The 24,275-nt window shown below is 35.4% G+C and overlaps 3 protein-coding genes across 9 annotated transcripts; all 3 read right to left on the bottom strand.

The window, feature by feature from the left end:
* Nucleotides 1–3,551: 3,551 nt before the first annotated feature.
* On the bottom strand, nucleotides 3,552–7,116 carry LOC125210687 (E3 ubiquitin-protein ligase APD2). Of its 7 annotated transcripts, none has more exons than XM_089067214.1 (11): nucleotides 6,655–7,116; nucleotides 6,359–6,462; nucleotides 6,169–6,291; nucleotides 5,968–6,064; nucleotides 5,787–5,870; nucleotides 5,427–5,501; nucleotides 5,269–5,363; nucleotides 4,833–4,979; nucleotides 4,465–4,537; nucleotides 4,079–4,391; nucleotides 3,552–3,837 (listed from the first exon to the last, which is right to left on the bottom strand). In XM_089067214.1, the coding sequence occupies exons 1-11, from the start codon at nucleotides 6,851–6,853 to the stop codon at nucleotides 3,762–3,764; spliced, it is 1,386 nt and encodes a 461-aa protein (XP_088923340.1). In that variant the 5' UTR covers nucleotides 6,854–7,116; the 3' UTR covers nucleotides 3,552–3,761. The 7 variants fall into 7 exon arrangements, with proteins under 7 accessions (XP_088923340.1, XP_088923339.1, XP_088923341.1 ...); XM_089067213.1 differs by having other exon boundaries at nucleotides 6,359–6,465; nucleotides 6,655–7,115; XM_089067215.1 differs by having other exon boundaries at nucleotides 5,269–5,351; nucleotides 6,359–6,465; nucleotides 6,655–7,115.
* An 8,494-nt stretch (nucleotides 7,117–15,610) lies between these two features.
* On the bottom strand, nucleotides 15,611–19,407 carry APTX (APRATAXIN-like protein). The gene is made up of 6 exons (XM_048118725.2): nucleotides 19,250–19,407; nucleotides 19,041–19,165; nucleotides 17,459–18,375; nucleotides 16,743–17,304; nucleotides 16,465–16,635; nucleotides 15,611–16,188 (listed from the first exon to the last, which is right to left on the bottom strand). Exons 1-6 carry the CDS (start codon nucleotides 19,290–19,292, stop codon nucleotides 15,868–15,870), a joined length of 2,139 nt encoding a protein of 712 aa, XP_047974682.2. The 5' UTR covers nucleotides 19,293–19,407; the 3' UTR covers nucleotides 15,611–15,867.
* A 1,060-nt stretch (nucleotides 19,408–20,467) lies between these two features.
* On the bottom strand, nucleotides 20,468–23,429 carry LOC125212209 (xylan O-acetyltransferase 1-like). Its single transcript, XM_048112305.2, has 5 exons — nucleotides 22,978–23,429; nucleotides 22,644–22,815; nucleotides 21,333–21,532; nucleotides 21,098–21,256; nucleotides 20,468–21,011 (listed from the first exon to the last, which is right to left on the bottom strand). The coding sequence occupies exons 1-5, from the start codon at nucleotides 23,388–23,390 to the stop codon at nucleotides 20,663–20,665; spliced, it is 1,293 nt and encodes a 430-aa protein (XP_047968262.2). The 5' UTR covers nucleotides 23,391–23,429; the 3' UTR covers nucleotides 20,468–20,662.
* Nucleotides 23,430–24,275: the final 846 nt, after the last annotated feature.

Genomic DNA, 24,275 nt, shown 5'->3' with positions numbered 1-24,275 from the left:
CCGATCCAACGGCCCTTTAGAATGTGGCCACATTCCCGGTTCACTTATTCTGATATGGTATGAGCAACGGAAAAATGAGTGATCACTCGAATTTGATAAAAATGGAAATGTTTTGGTGTCTCAGACTTTTGAAAAGTATGAAAAATCGAGAGCACCTATGGTGGCTTAACAAATATGTTTATATGAAATATTTTGGCACGTGCCCATTGAGTATCTTTTCAAGTACTCAGCCTTGCATATGTTTTGAAAATGTGCAGGTTGAGCGATGACGGACGCGGTGAGTGTTGAGTGAAGCCTCTGAAGTCTATTCATGTCTATCCTATCGAATGAGTCATGTCTTCATACATGACGTCATTCTTTTCTCTTGAATGCTTCTGCTAAGACAAATATTTTGTTTGAATTTATTTTTCATTGACACTCATATAAGTCATTTCCTTCATTAGAGAATGTCCAAGTATGATATTTCCTTGATTCCTCTTTCTTTTCTGCTTCTTAATTCCTCCCCGAGTCGCGATCAATCGTGCTTTCTATCCTTCGAAAGTGCAGGCGTGACACATTGACGGATAAATAACTCCTTAATTAATCAATATTTGATTCTTAATTGGAACATTTTCAAGAATCCTCATAAAGGCTACCTGTGAGTCATCCACATAAATATAACTCCAAAGTAAAAATTCTTAAGATAAAACATGAAAATCAATCTTCTCCTTGTAATTCTGATATACTGACTAGAGCATGTAAATCCTTGTTCCCCAAAAGCAAAGTAGAAAAAGTGCCAAAATAGATAGAAATGACCCAATAAGTACATAGATATAGCATACTAGATTCTTGCATGTTTTGACATTTTAACAAAAAACCACTCTCACATATGTATCTTTATCACCAGACATTACATGTCGATTCTCTGCAGGATCGATTTAATCACACACCACTTATCAGTTTATCACCCAATTAAACTTTTTACGTATTCCCTTAGCTCAGCCTAAAGAAATAGTTTCTTTCCATACATTATAGCTTTTCGAATAATATACTATGATTGAGTTTAATTGTTTTATGCAGTTTAATTTGGGGATATGAGAATGGGAAAGTGGAGTATCAACCAATATAGCTACTTATTTCTAACACCTTCTACACCTACCAAGTACCACCTATGTAACTTTTATCATAACAAGCATATAAAATCAATGAATAAGAGATAAATGAATTATTATAAGAGCTCGAACATTGTCACCTTATTTGATATTAATCTGACTTCCTGAATTCAAAATACTCCCTCATCTTAACGCCAAATATAAAGGTTTGATTTTGTAAAAAGAGTTACAACATGCTCAACTTATACATCATCTAAAGAACAAAACACACTCATTTTTCAAAGTGAAAAGACATAAATAATAGTTTTATATAATCACTAATTACATGTTAAAAAGATATGGGAGATGGCCAAGAACCATAATAGTGAAGTTTATACTAACCTGCTTGTCGTCAAACCCCAAGGCACTTGTGGAACAACTGGATAAGATACTCGACAACGCTTGCACCTTTTTTTCCTGATACTTTCCCCACAGAGCATAAGCATATATATTAGAGAGAAATTCCAAGGAAAAAAAAATGACATGTCTTCTAGAAATGAGAAAAACTAGCTGTCATTTTAAACCAAGTTAAGATAAGTTAAAAACCAGACATAAGTTTTCATCCTTGCTATTATGTGAATTGGGAGAGTGGTTGTGTCTTTTACTATGTGAATTGTTCTTGCTGAGAGATGAGCCCTTGAGCTTTGCCCATTTCGCACTTACCAAGAATGGTCCGATCGCAATGGATACGTACCATTGTATGACCGAATGGTTCAGAGATGAGTACCCAACGCCATTCTTCACCTAAAGTGGGAGAAATGTTCGGGAGTTTGGAGCGGATGATGAGAAGTGGAATCAACTGTTCAACAAGAGGATAACTAGCGATTCACAGTTTGTTGGCAGCATACTCATGAAAGAATGCAAACATGTTTTTGAGGTTTTGAAAATAGTTGTGGATGTTGCTGAGGGACACCGGTGCCCTGGCAAAGGCGGTATCTTTTCATAGCTTAAACTATGTTGTGCTCGACCTTCCCCAAATAGTTGATGGGCATATCTCTATATCAGAATGTGGAGCTTTGTGTGCAGGCCTCGCAGGAAGTCTACAGAATCATGCCTAAGAAATCGAACTTCACTACAGTCAAGGTCATCTATGTCGTCCTCGAGGCTCAGTTACGACTCTCCCTCGCTGCAGTAGTGCAATCCCTCAATAAGAGCAACAAGTACACCTCATTCGAGGTCATGGGCTACTTGGTCGAGGAGCTGAGAGACGAGAACAACTACAACAGCGTTTGCTAGGACATCGAAGATGCCAACATCTTCATCAGATCACTCATCGTCGTGGAGGAGCTTGCTTTGAAGGTTAAACCTGCTGTGGAGAAGGAGAAAGAGAGAGGCTCGATGACGTGCTTCTCTTCCCATCAATTCCAGAGGTAACATATTGAGATGTAATTTATGTACAAAACCAGTTAAAACTCTATCTCAACAATTGTAATTTAAATTGATGGTTTGCTTTAATGCTAATTATTTTATTATGCTACTAATATTAAAGACTGATAGTTGTGTAACGCACAATCATCAATTTCAAATCCATATTACAAGATATGCACCGAATTAACCTTGCTTTCCTATCTTAGTTTTCAGAATGTGTGTGTCAAGACTCATGTATTTTCGGCTTATGTTACGGCATATAATTGCATGCATACCCTCATTCATGTGCTAACTTCGTATCAGTTAATAGTTATATATTCATTATAAAATACGTAGACCTGATCTGATCATCCAACCAACCTTCTTCATTAAGAAGACAACTTTGGATAATGACTTTTCTCCACAAAATTCAAAAGGCATTCATGGCACTGATGGCAGAGGGAAATAAAGAAGCAAAAGAGGAGGTAACTCATAGTATTCTCGAAATGCGGACCTTCCAAGAGCAAGCAGATTGCCAAATGAGAATGTCATCCCAAATTTGACAGGATGGAAGAAAACAAGCATCGACTATCAGGCAGAAATCAAAAATACAAACTTATTAATTTCAGTCAAACATCTGTTGGGAGACAACATTGACACAAACCATATCCAAGCATAAGAATAAAGACTCAAAGATATAATTGCATCATATTCAGTTCAGAGAATCAAAATGATTTGGAAACTTACAAAACTGCATAAAGGAGGATACAAAAACTTGTGGTGACTCACAGGTGGATTCACTCAGCCCTGGGTAACCGATGGCGATTTTCCGACAGTCGAAGGTAGTGAGAAGTTGGAGTATGTCACAATTGGTGGTGCATCCTACTACTTCCTTAAGTTGCTTCTTTTGTTACAAGCTGTGGGGAAGAAAACTTGAGCTCATGGGAGCAATTGGAGTTGTAGTTAACATATTTGAGACCTTCAAAAGACAGAAAATTGTCTAATCCCTGCTGTTAACATTTCAAATTTGTTTTATTCTTGACGCAGAATATGATGAAATGCAACACGAACACGAATCCAAAATTCAAACCTTCATATTTACTGATGATTGAAAAGTGTTTGTTAATGTACATACACTTCCTCCAGATAAATAATACATCATAATGAAACAAAAAGGAAAAAAGGTGTAAAAGTCGCTGATTTTCTATTTTTAAAAGGTCTGATATTATACAGAATGCTAACCCTAATTGTAGTGTATAAGCACAACAGAGGCTCCAGCACTGTTCAAACAGTGTATATCTTTTTTGCCTTTTTGGTCTTCCGCCGGCAAATAGGGCAGGTTGCTGAAGTTTCCACTATTCTGCAAAGCGAAAATCAGGTCACTCATGAATCATTTGAAACTACTGTAGGCTTTCATAGCTAAGTTCTGAAGCAATGGGGAACCCAAAATGTAGCGATAAAGATATAATAGGAGTCCTATGATAGGTACTGAAGCAATTGGGAAGCTAAAATGTAGAATGATGCATTGATATACTTTTCAACGTATTTAAAGCATGGAGGAGCGTTCTTCTTATCTCAATGCTTCAAAATCTCAGTGTTACCTATTTGCACATCCAAAACAAGCTACACAGTGTCCGCATGGAATAAAGAAACAATCCTTGGGAGCTTCGAAGCAAATAGCACAAGTATGGCCGCGATCTTCATCACCTTTGACTGGGTTTGCTTCAACACCAGCTTGTGCATCATCTTCATGATCTCCATCCTCTGAGGCAGAGGTGTCATCATCTTTACGCAAAAGCAATGGGTTTCTCTCAGATCCAATGCCACCAGGCGGATCGCTTGGCATGTCTTGCTCGGTGCGCCGGAGGTGGTTCGTGAAGTAGTTGAAGAGTAGCATTAGAAGAATCAACCCACCTACATTGATAATTTTGAAGATATTTTGATAAAGAATTATCTTTATATTTTCGTACATTAATAGATAACATACCTGCTACAACGACATACGCAATCCAACGAGGTCCATATGAAATTTTGACATAACAATTACCGTTGACCATACCCTACAGCACATATAGAGGGTGGAGGTGAGAGTGTTCCTTATGACAATTGGTAAATGAAAGTCATATTTTCAGGAAATGATTTCATCCATCATTGTTAATGAAATAGAATTATCAGTAGCACAAATTATTTTAATGGCCATACACACGTGTATTAAGGGTATTTCAGTAAAGGCTATTTCACCGTAAAGCCTTATACATGTTCGAGACAGTACCCTCCATCTTAGACAAAGGGTAGCGATCATGTCGTTAAGTTAATTTGTTCAAAAAATATCATTTCATCAGATAAAGTACTCACAGGAACTCGACCAGGAGATGTAAGAACAGCTGCATTTGCACCCATGAAAAACAGTGGGAAAGTGCATCTACCCTCTGCAGGTCTACACTTGTAATATGGTTTTGTCGTGTCGTACATAGATGCCTTAATTGACATATTTAAATCAACCTCTTTAATATCTAAAATATGAGAACAATGAATAAAAAAGTCATCAAGAATCGAAAATGGGGAAAAAGGAAACCTGGTCCAAGTATAAGCACTAATCTAAATGGGAAATTTATTTCTTTATAAGTATTCTTAATAGAGCGAGAAACCCATCCCCCCCCCCCCCATAATGCCTTTTCATCAAGTGTACATGCCCAGAATTTTATATTTTCTTCAATTTATCTACCTAGAGGACTAATTAGATTGCAATGACTTCACATGCTCCACCACCCAAAAGTTAAGAAACACTCACCATGAAAATTTCAGGATTCAAGTTACCAACTCCAGTGTAATATGCTGAAGATTTCAAGATATCCTTCTGAATTGAGCCATTTCCTGCAACAATAACTAAGTGGGTTCTAATGACAATTTAATAGAGGGAAAATATAAAGGTTCTAATTTTTATCTCACCATGAATTATATTCCATGAAAAGGTTGTATCTGGATATGATGGGTCTTTAAGCCACTCAGCAAGTTCAGCATTCCCTGCTAGTATTTACGGAAAATTCTTAAGGGTACTCGTCAATAATCAGATGCTAAACTTGCGATCAACATACCTAATATGTGTAAAGATTGCCAAGAGTTAAAAAATTGTTTATTTATAGGATACAAGCAATTAAAGACAGGCAACCTAAGAATTTGGGAAATTTAAATGGTGATGTAAACGATTTAGGAGTCTTTAATTTGTATAATTACAAAGTAACCACAGGGGAAACACAAATGATAACACAACATTTGAAAAACAGCATGAATGTAATCCAAGGCCCCTACCTAAAGCAGACCATGTTAACAGAAACATGTCAATTAACATTTGCTCATGATATATGACGTCAAACCAGCATGCCATTGAAATTTCTGCATACCACTAATCTTTTCATTCAAAACATAATGAAACACATCTTATATAAAATAGAAAATTAAAGCAATCAGTTCTTGAGAAACTAAACTTTACCTTTAGCAATTATAAGACCTATAGAAGAGAAGCCCCATGAGGAAACACTATAAGATACATTAATTTGAGATCCTTCATTCAAATAATGCACCCATTCCTGCAGGAAAAGGGGGATGAAGATATAAACCACTGTACCCTTTATTTTGTTAAAATAAACATGTATTATTCTACTACAGTAAAAACACTCATTATGCTTCTGACCTTGTGGGTATTGGAAGGCAGAGAGATCTTGTGAGTCTCCTGCCATGTAACCATAACATCAAGGGCTGGAGCTTCATAAAATCCAAATAACATCGAACTTTTGGCTGCACCAACTTCAACCACCTGGCACAAGCAAAAATCTCCTTAGAACAAGACATTTTAAAACAAATTTAAGCCACTTTGAAAATACCTCTATGGACTCCACAAACAAGGTGTTGGGCTGTATCAATATAGATGCATTAGGTCCAAGACGCAAATTCTCAGGGGAATACAGTCCAAACGCCATAGTTATGGCTACTGAAATCAGAAACAAAACATATACGCAAAATCAAATAAACCTACTGTTCATCATATGATTCTTACAACAAATATTATCGCCCAATTATATCCATTGGAATCAACTAAGCATCCAAATTCACTCAAAAGAATCCAAAACCCTCACATAAAAACATTTACAAATTACATCCAACCAAAAAAAAAAATTACCAAAAAACGAGAATGTGGTCGAAGCAATAAAGCACGACTTAGGATCGTCTGCATTCGTAGAGGTGGTGCCATTATGCATCGTGGAGGCGCCATTATACATCGGCGAGAAACGATCTGCATGAAACTGATCGCGCGGAAACTCCGGTGACCTCGCGGGAAATGGCCGCGGCGGCGACTCCGGCTGCTCCACCTCTGCCATCCCTGTCGAATTGCAGTAAACGCGGATGTAATTTTGTTGACGACAATTGAAAATTTAGGTCGGCGTGGAAGCAGAGATTTCTCAAAATTGCAATTTTGCTTCGGTTTATTTATTGGAGACTGGGTTTTTGGATTTGGATTTTTTTTATCATTTTATTCTATTGCCTTCAACTAAAGCCGTTTGGTTTTCATTTGATTGGGATTTCATTTTTCAAGATTGTGCCTCAATTTATTGTGATGGGATTTGTGGGGATGTGTTTGCTTCGGTAATCGGTGGTACTTCCCAACTGAATTGTTATTAGGAAAAATCTAAATGTATTTTCTACTTGCTCCCATTAAATATGAACTACTACCATGTTTATAGAGAAGTTTTACGTAAAAAAATAGGACATATTTATCTTTTTTGGTTGTCCAAGAAAAATAAGCACGTTCAAATAATATGGACCTCACATCCACTAACACTACTTCTTTTTTATCTTTTTTTCTCTTTTCTTTTACTAATAACTAGTATCACGCCTGTGCATTTAATATATTTTTAACGCATAAGTATTCAAGTTTAAATTAATTAAATAAAATTAGAATTAATATTAACAATAAACAATACGATTAACAATTTTAGTTATATGAGAATCAAAAATCTATACAAATCAATATTGAAGCATAATAAATTTAAAACAAATCATATACTATAATGTTTAAACAGGAAGATAAAAATCTATCACAATAAAGAATTAAACACAATGGATAATTACTCATTATTTTTAAAACTTCTTCATACACTACATTAACTTTAAAATTAAAATCAATCTCATCATTATAAACAATTTTCACTCTCCAACATAACACATAGGTAAAATAACTCGTTTGTCACCACATTAGTTTAAAGAAAAATAGCTAAAAGATAAAACAAAAATTATGTTACTAATTACTCTTCTTGTTACAGCCCCACTTCACCTTCTTAACTATGACATAGACCGGTTGCACTCATCTGATAGTTTCAACATCATCACTGTTTATCAATTTATAACAATTACATCAAGTACTGCAAACATGTAGATGTAGAAGAAATTTGACAGGGAATCAAGATCAAGTTTGAGTCTCTCATTTTAATGCTACCTATCCACTATTATGCCATTGAAAAACCATAAATCACTACAGCATAAAAGGAAAACTAAGCTGATTTCCCAATACGTAATACTCGTTCCAAACCTGGTTGTGTAGTCTTCTATAACGTCCAAATCGAGTGCACCTGGCTTACAAATCAGAATAAAAACCTTTGGAAACAGTCTTCCATAATCTTCATATGATCATATGGAATAGGAAAATGTACATATTCCACGTGATTTATGAGCATCAAAATATATGCCATACCATTCTTTAGTTTTAGTAAGGATTCCCAAGGCCGGAGAGAGGCAATGAAAAACTCATAAAAGACAGAAGATTGCACACTTCTTATGCACTATACATAATTTATAAATGGTCCATTTACTTTACATAATTGATAAGATACTTAATCCAGTACTTTAACTTGAAAGATAGAAATTAGCAAAGGCCTTGGCATATCGCCAAGTTCCAATACATCTTATTAAACAATTGATTAGCCTATACCACTTTTATCCATCTAAATTAACTCTACTACTAATCAAGATTAAACACCACAATGCATTATAATTCAATCATAGAATAGGAATAGAATCCATCAATCCCTTCAAAATTTGATTAAAGAACTCAACAACATCACTCCCGGTGTCACTTGCAACAGCAGGCAGTCCTGGAGAGGCCCCAACATACTGCACTCTTGATCTAAGGGAAGATGCAAACTATGATTTCTCTCTCTGCTGCATTACCATTCCCTGCAAATCATGAGATCAATTAATCACGGGTTATACTCAGGAACGAAGTATGCGACCCCGACGGCTCAAAAACCTCAACACTACACACATAATTCACTTGAAACAAAATTGAGCAAACGAAGGAACGACCGATCAAAAGTAGTCGAGATGAGGTTCAAGTTCGTCGCAGCAGAAGCTTGAAGGCACAGCTGCAAGCTAGACTCTACCCGTCCACTCCTCTCCTGGTTTGAGGGTGATGTTCTTCTCTATTGCTACATTATTAACACATAGCATCTGCTTATATTCTTCGTCGCCAAAATCTGTCATTGCTTTCGACTGCTTCTCCCACGGATTCCATATAGAAACCAAATAGTTGGATGAAAGTAATTCACCAATTCATCTATCTATTTTGTGATATTAGATCTTGGCCAAACTGAAACTTTATTTTATCAGACACGAATGTCATTAGGATCTTTTTTACGAATCAAATTGGTTGGACGAGAATAAATTAATAATTGACTTATCTATTTTGCAATATTAATCTCATTCACATAAAAAAATCACAAATTATTTAAATTTCATAATATTAGTCATTCACATCCAAATATTAATTTATTAAAATACATCTAAAAGTTAACGGTGATACATATTTATCAAGTGTGTACATATATTTCAAGAAACAATAATGCCATTAGATTATTTCAAGTGTGTACAATATTTAAGAAACAATAAAGACATGTCTCGCTGACAATATATTACCCTTTTAATGGCATTATATTTAAATTTAAAATATATTACACTTGACATTATATTAACCATTTGGCATTATATTATCTTTAGTATTGAGCATACGATATTGATTATGCACTACTTTGACTTACCAAATGGTGCGGGTTTTTTGCAACCTAATAAGCCTGGTATATTGGGTAGTGGTGATTAATATCTAGCGGTGTTAGGATTGCTATTATGTTGAATCGTGCGCGAGGTGAGTCTCGTTTGATAGCATCCTCAAGAGGAGCTTGAAATAAAGTTTTATTATTCGGAACCTAGCTAGTTGGAGTTTGGTTACTCTATGAATAATAAATAAGAATTTCTTATTGAGTCCACTCTTGGAATTAATAAGATATTAATTAATTAAGTCCATAGCTGACAATAATTAATTAATGGATGTTTCTATCTTAAGCGCGGGAAATAAATATCAAGCAATGGAAACCCGGAATACTTATAATTTCGGATTTGGATGGGGAGTGCAATATTACTTCTGTAGTGGCTGCTCGTAATATTCCAATTATAAGCTTATATTAAATTGGATTTAATTTAATTGGTAAAAAGCTAATTGGAGGAGCTCATATCCAAAACCTTCCATAGATCCCTGTCTGGGCCCAATATGTGACTTAATATAAATAGGAGAATAAAGGAGACAGAAAATACACTTATTTTCTTCCAAAAATTCCGTCCCCCTCTCTACATAGAAAAGGGGCGATTTTCTTTCCTCCATGGGGAAGGTTTTCCGTCTTCTTTATTTAAGTCCTAGTATACTGGTGAGATCAGCCCACCTTGATATCAGTTTACAGTCCGGGAACCAGACAGAAGATCCGTGGTTTAGTACTGAAGATCTTCACGTGGAGAAGGCGCTAGTTATCTTCGATTCTTTGGAGAATCATCAAGGTTAAATAGTTAAACCGTAGAAAAATATGTTTTAGGTTTTAATTAATTTAAAGCATGATTTATTTGAGTTATGAGCATGATACATGTGATAATTGCGCGAATAGAATTTGTCTAAATAATCTGCTAAATATATCGGGATTATTATGTAATCGATTTATGTGAGCGCTTCCGCTGCCAACCCCTTCAAAAGTTGCATTACATGTCCATTATTTGCATATGTTATCCCTTTTGATATTTTGACGTGTTTTTGTAAGAAATGTGCAAAATAGAGCTGAAAAGGAGAATAAAAAGGTCAAAATCTGGAAGATGGAAAACTAGCGCAACCCAGTGGCCCACTGGACCCTTGGCAGCAGTCGCTGAAAGCTGCACAGAGAGGCCTTTGTTCAAACCTATTTTGCACACAACAGCCTTTGTTCCAACCTATTTTTCCGGCGATTCTGAAGTCTAACCGGGGATTTCTACGCACCATTTCTTTCGTCATTGAAAGAGCTTCGCATTGGTATCCAGGTTATCTCAATCGGATTTCTGTGGAGAAAGTTATGAACAATCTACGAACGTCGCGCATTGCAGTCAAATGCTAGCGGAAATTTAGGCGGAAATTCAAGGAAGGAAATAATATATTAGCTTGTGAATCCAAATCTTTTCCTTAACCTACGGAGCACGAAATTTACCTTCCCCAAACCTTTTTCAAGCTTATAAATACCCCATAACCTAATTCATATTATTCACCAATCTTAGAGGCTTCATTCCATCTCCTACCTTATACATAAATTCCTACATTCCTCCATCTGATACAAGGAGCAAAATATTCAAAGGAGATCAAGCAAGAGCAAGATTAATACTTCTGGTTTTATCTAGTTTTTATTAGACTAAACATGTCTTATCTTGCTTATATTTATTTAGTTTATCTGTCTATAGATAGCTAAATTTATAGAATCCTAGGGGATGAAAGTAATCGACTCTATGTAGTTTTTTTATTTGTTTAATGTTCAGAACTCGTTTTACTTTAATTATTCATTGGTTTATATTGAACTGCTTGGTTGTTACCTTGATTATTGTCAATCTTTGATCGGTGATGACTTTGATTAGTTTATATTTTATGTGTCAATGTAATATTTGTAACATGAGTGTTGATACACGATACGAATAACTCCTAATAGAGCTTGAGTCGGATGAATATAGAACTAAATACTTAGAATTACTAATGAGTTGATGAAAGCACTACCCTAGGATTCCCTTGTCTAATCTGCTTTCTCAAACCAAGTTAACTACAAATTGTGAAACTGTTTTCATTTAATTGCTTTCTTTACTAGCTTGCTCAATCTAACAAAAACTAGATAAAACCCGAAAGAATTAATCTTGCTCTTGCTTGATCTCCTTTGAAATCTTTGCTCCTTGTAGAAGATGGAGGAATGGAGGAATTTATGTGTAAGGTAGGAGAAGGAATGAAGTCTCTAAGATTGGTGAACGATATGAATTAGGTTATGGGGTATTTATAGGCTTGAGAAAGGTTTGGAGAAGGTAAATTTTGTGCCCATAGGTTAAGAAAAAGATTTGGCTTTACAAGGTAATATCTTCTTTCCTTCTTTGAATTTCCGCCTAAATTTCCGCCTAAATTTCCGCCAGCATTTGACTGCAATGAGTGATGTTTGTAGAATGGCCATAAGTTTCTCCACAAAACTCCGATTGAGATCTTCTAGGTACCATCGTGAAGATCTTTTAAAGACAAAGAGAATGGTGAATAGAACGCACTGATTGGATGTCAAAATCGCCAGAAAAATGGGTTCGAACTGAGGCTGTTGTGCACGGAATTCCTAGCGGGCCACTGGAACGGCCTAACCTCTCTGTGTTGCTTTCAGCGAAAGCTGGCAAGGGTCCAGCGGGCCGCTGGGTTGCATTTCTTCACCAGCTTCCAGATTTTGACTTTTTTATGCCCCTTTTTCAGCTCTATTTTACACATTTCTCACAAAACACGTAAAAATACCAAAATTAATAAAATATGAAAATAATGGGCATGTAATGCAACTTTGACACTCAAAACGGACCAAATAATGGCATTAAAATAGTGCAAAATTCGAGCGTATCAGTACTAACCATTAACTATACTAGATCTGCTCTGTATACTTGCAGCTTTATTTTGTGCTAATAAAAAGTACACAGTAATCGTAAGTGGCCAGAGATTGTTCGCTTTGTTGGTCCAGGGGATTACAATCAGATGATCGTCCTAATATTGTCAGCAGGAATTTTTAAGATAAGTTGGATGGTTTGATAAGGGATCTTAAGAGTAAAAAAATATTTGGAGATGTCAAAGCAGGTCTGTTTCCTTTTTTTGGTATAAATATTTTATTCGATAAATTTAAGTTTCTTCTTTTATATATTGACAAATATATACTCCCTCCGTCCCGGAGTATTAGACTCACTTCTTTTGGGCACATGATTTAAGGAATTGATATATAAATAATTAAAGTGGAGAGAGTAAAGTATGAGGGAGGGAAAAAGTAGGGGAGAGAAGAGAGAAAAAAGTAGGTGGAGAATAAAATAAGATAGATACTTTTTGCTAAAAAAGGAAATAAGTCTAATATGTTGGGACATCCCAAAAAGGAAAGTTGGTCTAATACCTTGGGACGGAGGGAGTATATTTTTTTAATTTTGGGATGCAGTTGTGTATCTATTGAGTTTCAGAAACGTGGATTGCATCATGCACATATTTTGCTTGTTTTAAGCAATGAGGATAAACAAACTTATCCTCACGAATTGATAAGATTATATCTGAACTTCTTGATCCATTAATTGATCGTCAAAACTTATGAGAACGTTAGAGAATTCTAAGTGTTGGATAATTTTTTCACGTGTGAGTGACACATTCTGTGATGATCTATTGATTTGCAACATAATCGTGAGATAAGGTTTGCGAGTTAGAAGAATTTAGTTGACGTTACAATTAGCTTCCCTTAAAACAACATTGTTAATTGAGAGTGAGAACTTAAAAAGTCTTAGGAGCTTTTAGGATTTATTAATCTATGATTGACGCCCCTAGTGTCTATAACCTACTTTGTGCTGCATGGATAATATAATAGTGACTCGTTTGAGTGAAGTATGAACTGTGCTAGGGTGTTGTAATTAGAATTTGTATAACAATAACTGTGAGAGCACATCCCTGGAATTTCCTTATCTCATTTGATTTATCTCTGTGTTTTATTTGTATTCGTATTTCCTTTGTTTTTACAAGTTTTATTTGCAAAAAATTCCAAAACCTTTTGTTTTTCCAAATAGTAGAAGACGCCTAGTATAAGATAGACAATTTATGTTCGTTTTCCCTGTGTTCGATACTCAACACTAACCTTTAGCTATACTATATATATCTTGTATACTTGCATAATTATTTAGTGCTATAAAAAGTGCATCACATTCCCAGCGAGTCGCACTTTTAGTGAACCCAGCGACTCGCCGGAAAGTCATAAAATTCGGGAAAACTAGCGAGTAGCCGGATTCGTACACATCGCGAACCCAGTTACTCACCAGCTCTGTTCAGGTAATCCAGGAAGAATCCCGGCGACTCGCCGACTTCAGCCTTGTCGAGCCCAGCAACTCGCTGGTTATGTTCGGCAATTCCTAGCGCATTTCAGGCGACCCGCCGGATTCGTTCCATCACAAACCCGAGGCACGCCGCATTTTAGCTTGTTTTTTGAACTCTTTTCCTCCCAAGTATAAATACTAGTTTGGGGTTTGTACTTGGCAGCTTTTAAACAATTTGTAAAAACTTTAAAGATTCCATTGTGAGCACCTTCTTCATCTTTGAAGATTTATTAAAATCCTTTTGCGGTTGCATTCAATATTTTGCCAGGGTAAGATTAAATATTAAGGACGCTTTACTAGTTCTTATTTTTGCTAGTTTTGTGGAATCATTGGAATTTTTGCTTTGGTGAAAGTAGCATTTTAGATTGTCTTCATCTTATTAGAGAAGGTTCAAGGTTCCAAACATTAATCTAACTCATAACACCTTCATCTTCAACTTCATCTTCTTTACCTCTTTGTCACCATTTTTATTACTTCATTTCTAATTTGATTATTATTGAAATTTATTTGAATATTTGGAAGAACAAGTCTTGGACATATTTATGTTTCTTGAATCCCCAGGTAGGGCTGGCAATTTTTGATACGACACGGTAACACGATACGGACCCTCACGAAATTAACACGACACGAACACGCACGTTTATGATTTGGGTTCTTATAGGGTCGACCCAATAAGAACTCGAAGATAACGGGTTGGGTCGGGTCGTGTTTGGGTTATACATTAAGACAAAAATAATAATTAATTTTTATTAATTAAAAGTTTATTAAACTTTAATTTTAGTTATTTTTGTTGATTAAAAATATTATACTTTAACTTTAATTAATTAAAAAAATATATTACTTTACTTTTAATTAATTAAAAATTAATATAATTTAATTTTATTAATTAAAAATATTAGTTAATTTTTTATGAATTTTAAGAAAATATTATGCTTAGATTTTATTAAAAAATAATTTTTTTTAATTATTTAACTTTATTATTTAGATTTAATATTACTATACTTTAGTTTTAATATTTTGATTAATAAAATAATTATTTTAATTTGGTAATTTTTTATTTTATCGTGTAATATCATGTTTAAATCGTATAATAATATCATGTTTTAGTCATTATCGTGTCGTTTCAAGCTAATTTACTATCATTAACATATAGTTGACTTTTTTTTGGGTACACGATAATACGCACGAACCCGATAGGAACCTGTTGGATTGGGACACGATAAGAACCCAATGAAGTAGCTTCTATTGATACCCGTGGGGATGTCAACATGATACTAGAATACTAAAGTATTATTATGGAAAGATTTGTCCGACCTTTAGTATTACTCCCTCAGTCTCAGTTCAAGAGTCACGTTTTGTCATTTAAGTCCCTCCCAGTTTAAGAGTCACTTAGAATCTACCATATTTGGACATAAAATTTAACCTAATTATTCATCAAATTAACACTCAAATGCCATTACTTTCATAAAAATAAAACAAAACAAAATCTTAAACATACAAAAAGTAAAAAAAGTCTCACTTTCCACTACCTCACTTCATTTATTACTCACTCCAATAACCACTACCTCACTTTAATTATTATACACTCCAACAATTTCTTAAAACACGTGTCATAACTAAATCTTACTCCTAAATTGGGACGGATGGAGTAATTTATTATGAAATTTGTCTGACCTTAAGAATATCCACATACATACTACAATCATTATGCGACATTGGATTATAATTACATTCACCCAGCAATAGTACCCAAAAAAGATTCCTTATTTTGACAGTACAAGCCTCCAAAGCATCAGCTAACCTAACATGCCTTATCTCACAAAATTCGACATGATTTTGATCCCAAAAAGGGACCTCAAAATACATCATGTACCATACAATTTGTCCAGAACAAAGCTGAAAAGTACTAAAGGGCGACTTGTACACTGCTGAAATCAAGTTACCTATACTTACCTTCCGAGAAAATAAGATAGCCATTTTGTATTAGAAATGTGAGGGGGTCTTTACAAGACCGAACATGGTTCTTGAGTTTAGGCATGTTTGGGTTCACACTTAGACATCGATGGCAGCGCAAAACCCCATCAAAGAAGCTTTCATTTCCCAATCTGAGCTCTCCATCTTCTTCGAGTTGCTTAATTACATTTACTGAATCTAGGAAGAATGGAGTATTGAATGAAAGCCAATGTTTCTTGTTCTTCAGGTGAGTCGAGTCGAAGTCCTGGCTTATCACGTGTAGGTGCAGTTGCCGCATTGAGGGGATCTAGAATGAGGTTAAAATTTCCATCTCATATCACAATACTGAATGACATGCAACTTCTAGTTTTCAAACTATGATATTAAATGGTACATCTTCTAAAGGCAGACTTCAAGTAGAGAGAAATTCTGAGGTAAGGTAAGATATTGTTGAACTGAAAATTAGATCTAAATGCAGTATAAAACACGTTAGATATTCCAAATTATTCTTGACGACTTTTCAAAATGCAGACCATGTTAAATCATCAATACCAACCAAGATGGAGTTTAGAACATGGCTTACTGAATGGTATCCGAGACGGAATTCCAGCGACTTATTTTCAAGAATGAGCTTTTCAGCCCATTTCAAGCCAACATCATGCATCTCTTTCAATAAGGGAATATCTTCACCACTAACATCAGCAAGGCTGTCAAGCCCATGGCATCGTGCAATGACTAAGAGGTGCTGTTGTGCCTGCAGATAATAAGAAGGAAGTTTAGAAACATTATTGTCATTTCTCTCACCCTTTTTCTCCTTTTCATGTACATATCTATAAAGACAGATAAGTGGATATTGAGGACCTTTGGATAAGAATCCTTTATCACTACTACGTGATCTGAAACCTCAAGCACAACGTCCTTATGATTGCCAGGACTCATAGCAATCTTGTGAAGAGCTTGGGCCCATGGGTTCCAAGTCTTAGTAGTGCTGCTTTGATCAACCTGATTTTGATTATTCACACCAGATTTTGATAGTGGAGAGCTTGAACCCTTACTCTTCTTGTTTTTCTCAGGCACAAAAGCTGCTGTTCTTTTGCCATTTTGATCTTCATTACCATAGGACTTCACTATAGAAACAAAGCCTTCAAACAGTGATGAGTAAGCTTCGCGAAGAATCTTGCATCCTTTAGTATAATCATCTTTGAGACAGTCGGGTCGCCTGGGGTTCATATTTGGTCCAAGAACATGGATAACATGGGTCACACCTTCTGCCCCAAACCACGGAGAAGATGAAGGAAGTGGCACAATCACACACTCCCCTGCTGCAAGTTTTTCGGCTCTTTCCTTGGTTGCAACTTCTAGCTCGAAGCCTGCGGCTTTAAAAACAGCAGCATTTACTCCTCCACCTCCTGGTTTTATTTCCCTGCACAAAATAAGATTTCAGCTGATCTACCTAACATACAATGATACAAACATGGATAAATCAGTCTGCAATACTAAAACCGTCCCGGATATTTTTATTCTAATGTATTTGTAAGTTCTCTTCTCTACCAAGAATAACGATGTAGCAGACTGACCGGTTTGTAGGATTAGCAATTACGTTGCAGCTTAAACCTCCACAAGATCGGAGTTGAGTTATATCTCCAACAAATGTAGAAAACTTGTTAGAGTCAATATTCTTCTTCGCAGCCTTGGTCTTAACCAGGGACAATATTTTCGATCCATGAGATAAATCTACCATAACTAGTTTTGCCTCTCCAATCCTACTAATATATTCCTGAACTTGCTCTACAATAATATCAGATGCTTTTTCAAGGTCAAATTGAAAGTCTGCAGTAGAAATGGATGGAAACGCCAAAGTTGGAATGCTGCAAGAAGCAGTAGAACCTGAAGTAGAGGTAGTAACATCAACTATATCACACTTCCCCTTCTTCTCAAGAGCATCACCTGCTGTATGAGAACCCGCTTCCGCTCCCTGATTGCCAGAATCTTCAGGCACAGACTTGGCATTTCCAGAGGTATCTTGTTTCTTGAAAAAGCTCCTGATCCCAACTTGAACCATGGAATCCATACTCTTCTGACCAAAACAACCAGAAGGAAGAGAATCACACAGTCTGAGAGAACCATACAATTTGATAGCTTCTTTCACATCTTTCTCATTGTAGCAAAACATAATTCTGTTAAACCCTTCACTCAGTTTAGGGAGCTCTTTCTTTGGTGCCATGTGATTCACTACTTGAGCTGCTCGACCGCCTTGTAACTTGCCCTCGTGCCCACTACGCTTCACAGAACGAGAGATACAAAGTGAGTTTGGTAGATCAAGCACCACGGCATGTTTCTCTGTTTCTGAACTGCCGAGTTTGAGAAAGTCTGCCCTCTGCTCCTTGTCAATGTTACACCTGTCTATCAATACACTCTTACCATCTTCCAAAGCAGCAGCTGCAACAGATAAACACATGATTTTTGTCCCACTCTTGCCATTCTTGATTGCATCCTATATCAAAAAGAAACAGCAAAAAAAGGTTCACATAAAAATCAACACACAGCACTTGTCACAAGTAATCCATCCTTCCCATTATAAGCCATTCGTTTCTTTTAAAAACACAGATTAAGAAAATTGTGTGCGTTTAAAATAATATGACCCCACTACCTTGTACTAATATTTTTTTTAATTAGGTACTAACATTGGGAATATTTGGTACAGCCCAAAATGAAGTATGAACCACTTATAGTGGGTCGAAGAGACTCACCCGCCAATTTATGCTACTCTCGAAACTATAAAAGGAAGATAAAAACTATTACGCTCTTGTTTGCTAAAGAAAAACATCCAAGAAGATGAGAGAGCAGTACAAATTTAACACATGGTAACTTTCAAAAACATGTAAAGATGTAAGTAGAAGATAGCAGAGAGAGAATTTTATTTCTGTGTACACACACTACATTTATATACTCATGAAATCACATGGGATAAAAAACAAGATGACTAACATACAACCCTCCTAACTGCCTAGCTTACTTAGCTCAAGCTCTATTTAATAATCAACATCTACAGCGCTGGATTTTAACAATACATTGAGGCAATTCATCAAACATTTACAGTGCGCCTACTTTTAACTGTAACAACAGAGTAAAAGGGTGTAATGCGTAATGTAGGTCTACCTGGCAAACGCGGGTCCAGGGGCGGGAAGAAATTTTCGCCACTTCCTCGCAAAAGGTGGATTTTCCACTTCCCGGTAGACCAATTAATACTAGTATGATTTGCTTCAGTTCTTCCCCCTTTTCTCCTTCAAGCAACCAAAATAATAAAATAAAATTAGCCAGCAGTCGCAATGTTTTGATTCATCGAACAATTCAACACACACATATACCTCCAGGCGGTGTATTTCCTCGATCAATTTCCATTGATTCCATTCTATATCTCTGTCTAAGGAATCCGAACTATGTAAGCAGTGGAATTGAAGTTGAACAGATCGCTACACACTTTTTGAAAGACAGCTCCGATTTTCAGAATTTAAAAGCCCACTTAACTGTTGTTTTGGGCTTTAACTCATAAATACTCCCCCCGTCGCACAATAATCGTCACTCTTATCGTGGCCACGAGTTGTAATAAATGTAAAGAAAAGTTGATTGGAAAAGTTAATGGAACGTGCCTGGTTTTATAATAAAATGAGAGTGAAGTGAGTCAGTGGAATGTGAGACCTATTTACTATTTAGTAAAAATGAAATGTGACAATTATTATGGGACAAACTAAAATGAAAATGAGTGATAATTATTGTGGGACATAGGGAGTAAATCAAGGTTGTATTTTTGTCGTGTTTCATTTCATTTCTACTCTTCGGTTTTCCTTGGAGATTTCTTCTTAGAGCCAAGGTATTCCTCCTGTATTTGCTGGATGATTCATTGTCAAATTTTGTTTAGCCAACAATTAGGGATTTATTTTTAACTTTTAACTCGTACTCGTTCCGGAAGTTGAGTCGAATTTTTTTTGGATGTCCCAACTCATTTTCCTTTTTGAAAAAAAAACAAGACATCCAATCTCTCTCGCTTTATTTCACCTACTTTAATCTATCTCTTTATTTTCATATTCCACCCACTTTAATTTCTCTCTTTATTTTTTCTAATTAATTCCTCTCTTTTATTTTTCAACAAAATCTTTTAATCTCTATACCTAAAAGTTTTGATTCAACTTAGATTAGAAATTTTTGAATCAACTGAGTTGAGATAGAATGAGCGCATGAGGAGGTTAAAGAGGAAGCGAAAAGATTAGGTAGAGATCAAAATCGTTTATACTGTTATCATGCGCAAGAGATTTAGTGTTTAAAATATACTTTCTCCCTTCCACAATAGATGTCACACTTTTCTTTTTAGTTTGTTCCATAAAAGATGTCACATTTTTTTTAGAAAGTTATATTTTCTCTCTCCACTCAACACACAAAACAACATCTTCTAAAATCATGTGTCATTATCCAAGTGTGCCATCTATTATGGGATGAAGGGAGTAGTACTTCCGTTCACAAACAATAGATAAACTTGTATGACACGGGTTTAAACGTCCAATTGGTAAAGTGAGAGATAGGAAGGAGTGTTTTCAGAATTTGTAGTACTTTCGATTTAATTTCTTGTAAAGCATATTCTGTACAGGAGTCTAAAGACTGTTAATCACCTCTTTGCACGTCGGATTTTGACTCATTAAAGTACAGAGATCGATGCATATCAAGTGAGGTGAAGGAAGATTGTACTACTGTTGAATGGTTCTGTAATAAATCAGAAGCTTTCGGTGTCAGGATCTGGACATTATGTGTGTGTAGAGCAGCTCGTTCCACGTATCAGGAACACCAGGAAGGCACCAATGCAGACAATCAGCAAATGCAGCAGGATTAGCCTTCTGTTCTGGTAGCAAAAGTTTACCTTGACGAAGGGTGTATACCGAGGTATGAGCATCCTTTCTATACTCTGACAGTGTCGTGATATCGATCAGATCCACTGGGATTCCCTTCTTCTTGATTGTGTTTTTTACAATGTCAAGTAGCCGCCTGTCTGTCCCCATGTCTAGTTCCATTGTTGTGTTCATGATTGGTGTCGTCTCACGAGCACAGACTGCCCCATCAGGGTTGTTCCAGCTAGAGCTCCTAGCACGATAATTTGTTTTCGTAGTTGTGTAAGAAATGGAAGTGGAAAATGATGATGATTTTTGTAAGGTAGATAAGTAGTTTACTGCCAGTGAACTGGAGACATGGTGATGAAGTAAGATGCGGTTCGAGTGTGATTAACGTTGTGTGTTAGCCAATCAGCCCATGTTGTCATGACTCTTTCGTACGCTGTACACCGTTGTACCTCATCATAATCTGCTGATTCTTGATCAGACGATCCCCGTCTGTTTCATGAAAACCCGAATTAGCCCACTTCATGTTTTGTTGATAGTATAAATTTAAGTGTGTGTGTGGACTTACAAGACTTTGATGGTTTGATTGTTCATCCACCATATGTAGGTGTTGAAGACAAGAACATCTGCATCCTTCCAATGGATTCCATGACTGTAAATGGATTCAGGCATTATAATTCTTTGGGAAATGCTGTGGTTTCTTGGATCATCTGAATTTGATTGTACTAGAAATGGAGCCCAGTAAAATTCGACTGTCGCGTTATAATCCTACAAATACCAAAATGTCCATGCCAATAAATTTATTGCATTTAATATATCATGAAACAATAAATGTTGCACATGCGATTGATTTTTTTGAAGATGGAAATGGTGTTGAGTTTCAAGTTTCAACTATATAAACTATCTTATTATGTTTTTCATGGTTTTAATATGAGTTTTAAGTTTTAAATTTAGACATGTTGTTAATCGAGCACTAAACGTGTTTCATGTTTCAACTACATAAACTATCAGTACAATGTGTCTCTAGATGACTAATGTGACTCTTGCGAATTAAACTTTAGGCCCCACCGACACAGAGCTAGCAGTACAATGTGTTTTTAATTCATTACTATTCCCTATATCCCAACGAAGATGAATCATTCCTTAGAACTTAGGCAATATAAGATTTTATATATCTTTATTTTGTATATTAAACGGAGAGAGTAAAATAAAAGAGAGAAAATAAAATAATAAAGGTATTTTTAATTTAGTAATGAGTCATCTTCATTGGAGCAAACTAAAAAAAAAAAAAAAAAAAAAAAAGTCATTTTTACTACTATCAGAGAGAGTTTGAGTTAGAGTTTCAAATGTACTATACAAAACTTTTGACAAGTAAAAATGGTACTGCACCTTTGAAACTAATCTATTTCCAATTTTATCCTAACCTTTTAAGATTATAAATTATATCACAACTTTTATCAATTGCGCTCAATATTATATTTTAAAATGTGGAGCATCAATTTTATACTATTTTTTTTATCTTGTATAAAATTTTATTTTATCATTCTTATCCTCATTTTTAGATCTCGTATCAACTATCAAATCTTATAAACAGAATTTTCCTCCAACGGTCAATTATTTTCCTGCGAAAATATGTTACAGTAATTTTATAATAAACATTAATACAATTGATATATGTATATATGAAAGGTGAGGATAAAATTGATAAATTCATAAAGACAGTAATTGATAAAATTGCTGAATATCTAGAAGAACGGAGTAGATAAATTTTAAAAGGTTAAGAAAATAGATAAAATTATTATAAATAAGGATAAAATCGCGAATATCGTCACCGACACATATTGAAGTAAAAGTGTAGCGGAGAATCCGTTGTCCTAACCTGAATAGAGAAAACGGAGATTGGGGCCCCCACCTTCCAAGTTGCTCTGCCCGGAGCAATTCCGGTGTGGAGCAAGCAAACCATCGACTCCCATTGATTCCGATTAACCGAATCTCCCACAAACATAAGTCTCTTCCCCCTTAGTTTCTCCAATAATACTTTTGCGTCAAACCTAATTTCATCAAACACATCTTTTCCAATCACATAATTTCATAGTAATGGAATCGAATATAGTAATCCATAACATGTATTTAATATTAATACTAGATGATACATGTATGTGTAGATTTAAAGAAATTAAAAATCGGTACATAGATTTAGTTAGTTAACTTACTTGGGCAAGGAACATTCATTTGGCTGCCATCTCCAATTTTGGTACATCAAATCCTTTCTTCCATTTCTGACACATGTCACTTGAGTTGTCAAGAACTCACATTTCTCTTCTTTGTATAAAGGCCTTGTGATATTATCAAAAACCCATTTTCCTTTAGACAAATCACACGATTTTGGAGGCAATTCAATCCCATAATCACCATCTTTTTCTTCTTCATCTTCTTGTTTAGATATTGATGGTTTTATTACCTCTTCAACCTCTCCTTTTCTTTCTCCAAGAAGCTGAATATGATGCCATCTTAGGGTGAGTTGGGCTATGAAAGTAACGTCTTTGGTGAGTGAAATGAGGGAGAAGAGGAAGAGGGAGATGAGAGAGAAGAAGAGAGGGGAATTCTTGCATTTTGTCTGGGCCATATGTGTGCTTTATTTTCTGCGGAGATGTGTATAACTTTTGATATAATTGTGTGATTTATGGAGTTTAATATTGATTGAGGTATTAATTTAACATAATTGCGGTGGACCATGCTGCATAGTTATTGCTTTTCTCACCTTCTCACGTTCATTTTAGAACAATTACTAGATCAAAGCCAGAACATGCATTGTCATGCAATTCCAGGTCATCATTTTCTTGATTCGAGCGCAATTACTTTATTTTATTGGTGTTTTTTAGGTTAGTCAAATTTTGCTTTATTTATTGGATATGAAATGCCAGAAAGTATATACTTTTATATATTAGCACTATTTTAGTAGTTCACAGATGCAAGTGATTTTGTTATTTTATTTTTTTTCGCAGTTAAATGAAAATAAATTTAAAGGCTGCGCCGCATATGATTAATTTAGGTTAACAAATAAATTTATAGACGTGTCATAAGAGATGTATTATATTGCTAACTTACCCTTAAGTTGCTAACTACTTCTTCAGTCCCAGTTTAAGAGTAAGATTTAGTTATGTCACGAATTTTAAGAAATTGATGGAGTGTGTAATAAATGAATTGAGGTAGTGGTTGTTGGAGAGAGTAATAATTGAAATGAGGTAGTGGGAAAGTGAGATCCTTTGGACTTTTTATGAGTTTATGATTTTATTTTGTTTTATTTTTATAAAAGTAATGACATTTGAGTGTAAATTTCATCAACAATTAGGTTAAATTGTATGTTCAAATATGGTAGATTCTAAATGTGACTCTTAAACTGGGATGGACTTAAATGGCAAAATGTGACTCTTAAACTGGGACGGAGGGCGTACAACTCAATGATAGTCATTCGATCTTCAAATCAAGGGACAATATTATTCAATCCCGA

This window comes from Salvia hispanica, chromosome 3, assembly GCF_029641045.1.
Source record: "Salvia hispanica isolate PSC_SH4W2 chromosome 3, Shi_PSC_v1, whole genome shotgun sequence".
NCBI classification, from domain to species: Eukaryota; Viridiplantae; Streptophyta; class Magnoliopsida; order Lamiales; family Lamiaceae; genus Salvia; species Salvia hispanica.
The sequence above is the reverse complement of the archived record's forward strand: the minus strand, read 5'-3'. Positions and strand labels throughout refer to the sequence as shown.

What these genes read in the sequence shown, in the direction of transcription:
- LOC125210687 (XM_089067213.1), bottom strand. Translation starts at nt 6,853, where the DNA reads ATGGCAGAGGTGGAGCAGCCGGAGTCGCCGCCGCGGCCATTTCCCGCG. An exon ending in TGTTTGTGGAGTCCATAGAG is followed by an intron (nt 6,292 to 6,358) that starts GTATTTTCAAAG and finishes TGCTTGTGCCAG; the next exon opens with GTGGTTGAAGTTGGTGCAGC. An exon ending in TGAATCCTGAAATTTTCATG is followed by an intron (nt 4,980 to 5,268) that starts GTGAGTGTTTCT and finishes GATATTAAAGAG; the next exon opens with GTTGATTTAAATATGTCAAT.
- APTX (XM_048118725.2), bottom strand. Translation starts at nt 19,292, where the DNA reads ATGGAATCAATGGAAATTGATCGAGGAAATACACCGCCTGGAG. An exon ending in AGGAAATACACCGCCTGGAG is followed by an intron (nt 19,166 to 19,249) that starts GTATATGTGTGT and finishes GGTTGCTTGAAG; the next exon opens with GAGAAAAGGGGGAAGAACTG. An exon ending in TCCGTCTCGGATACCATTCA is followed by an intron (nt 16,189 to 16,464) that starts GTAAGCCATGTT and finishes ACCTCATTCTAG; the next exon opens with ATCCCCTCAATGCGGCAACT.
- LOC125212209 (XM_048112305.2), bottom strand. Translation starts at nt 23,390, where the DNA reads ATGGCCCAGACAAAATGCAAGAATTCCCCTCTCTTCTTCTCTCTCATC. An exon ending in AATGAATGTTCCTTGCCCAA is followed by an intron (nt 22,816 to 22,977) that starts GTAAGTTAACTA and finishes TGATGAAATTAG; the next exon opens with GTTTGACGCAAAAGTATTAT. An exon ending in AATCAAACCATCAAAGTCTT is followed by an intron (nt 21,257 to 21,332) that starts GTAAGTCCACAC and finishes TTCATGAAACAG; the next exon opens with ACGGGGATCGTCTGATCAAG.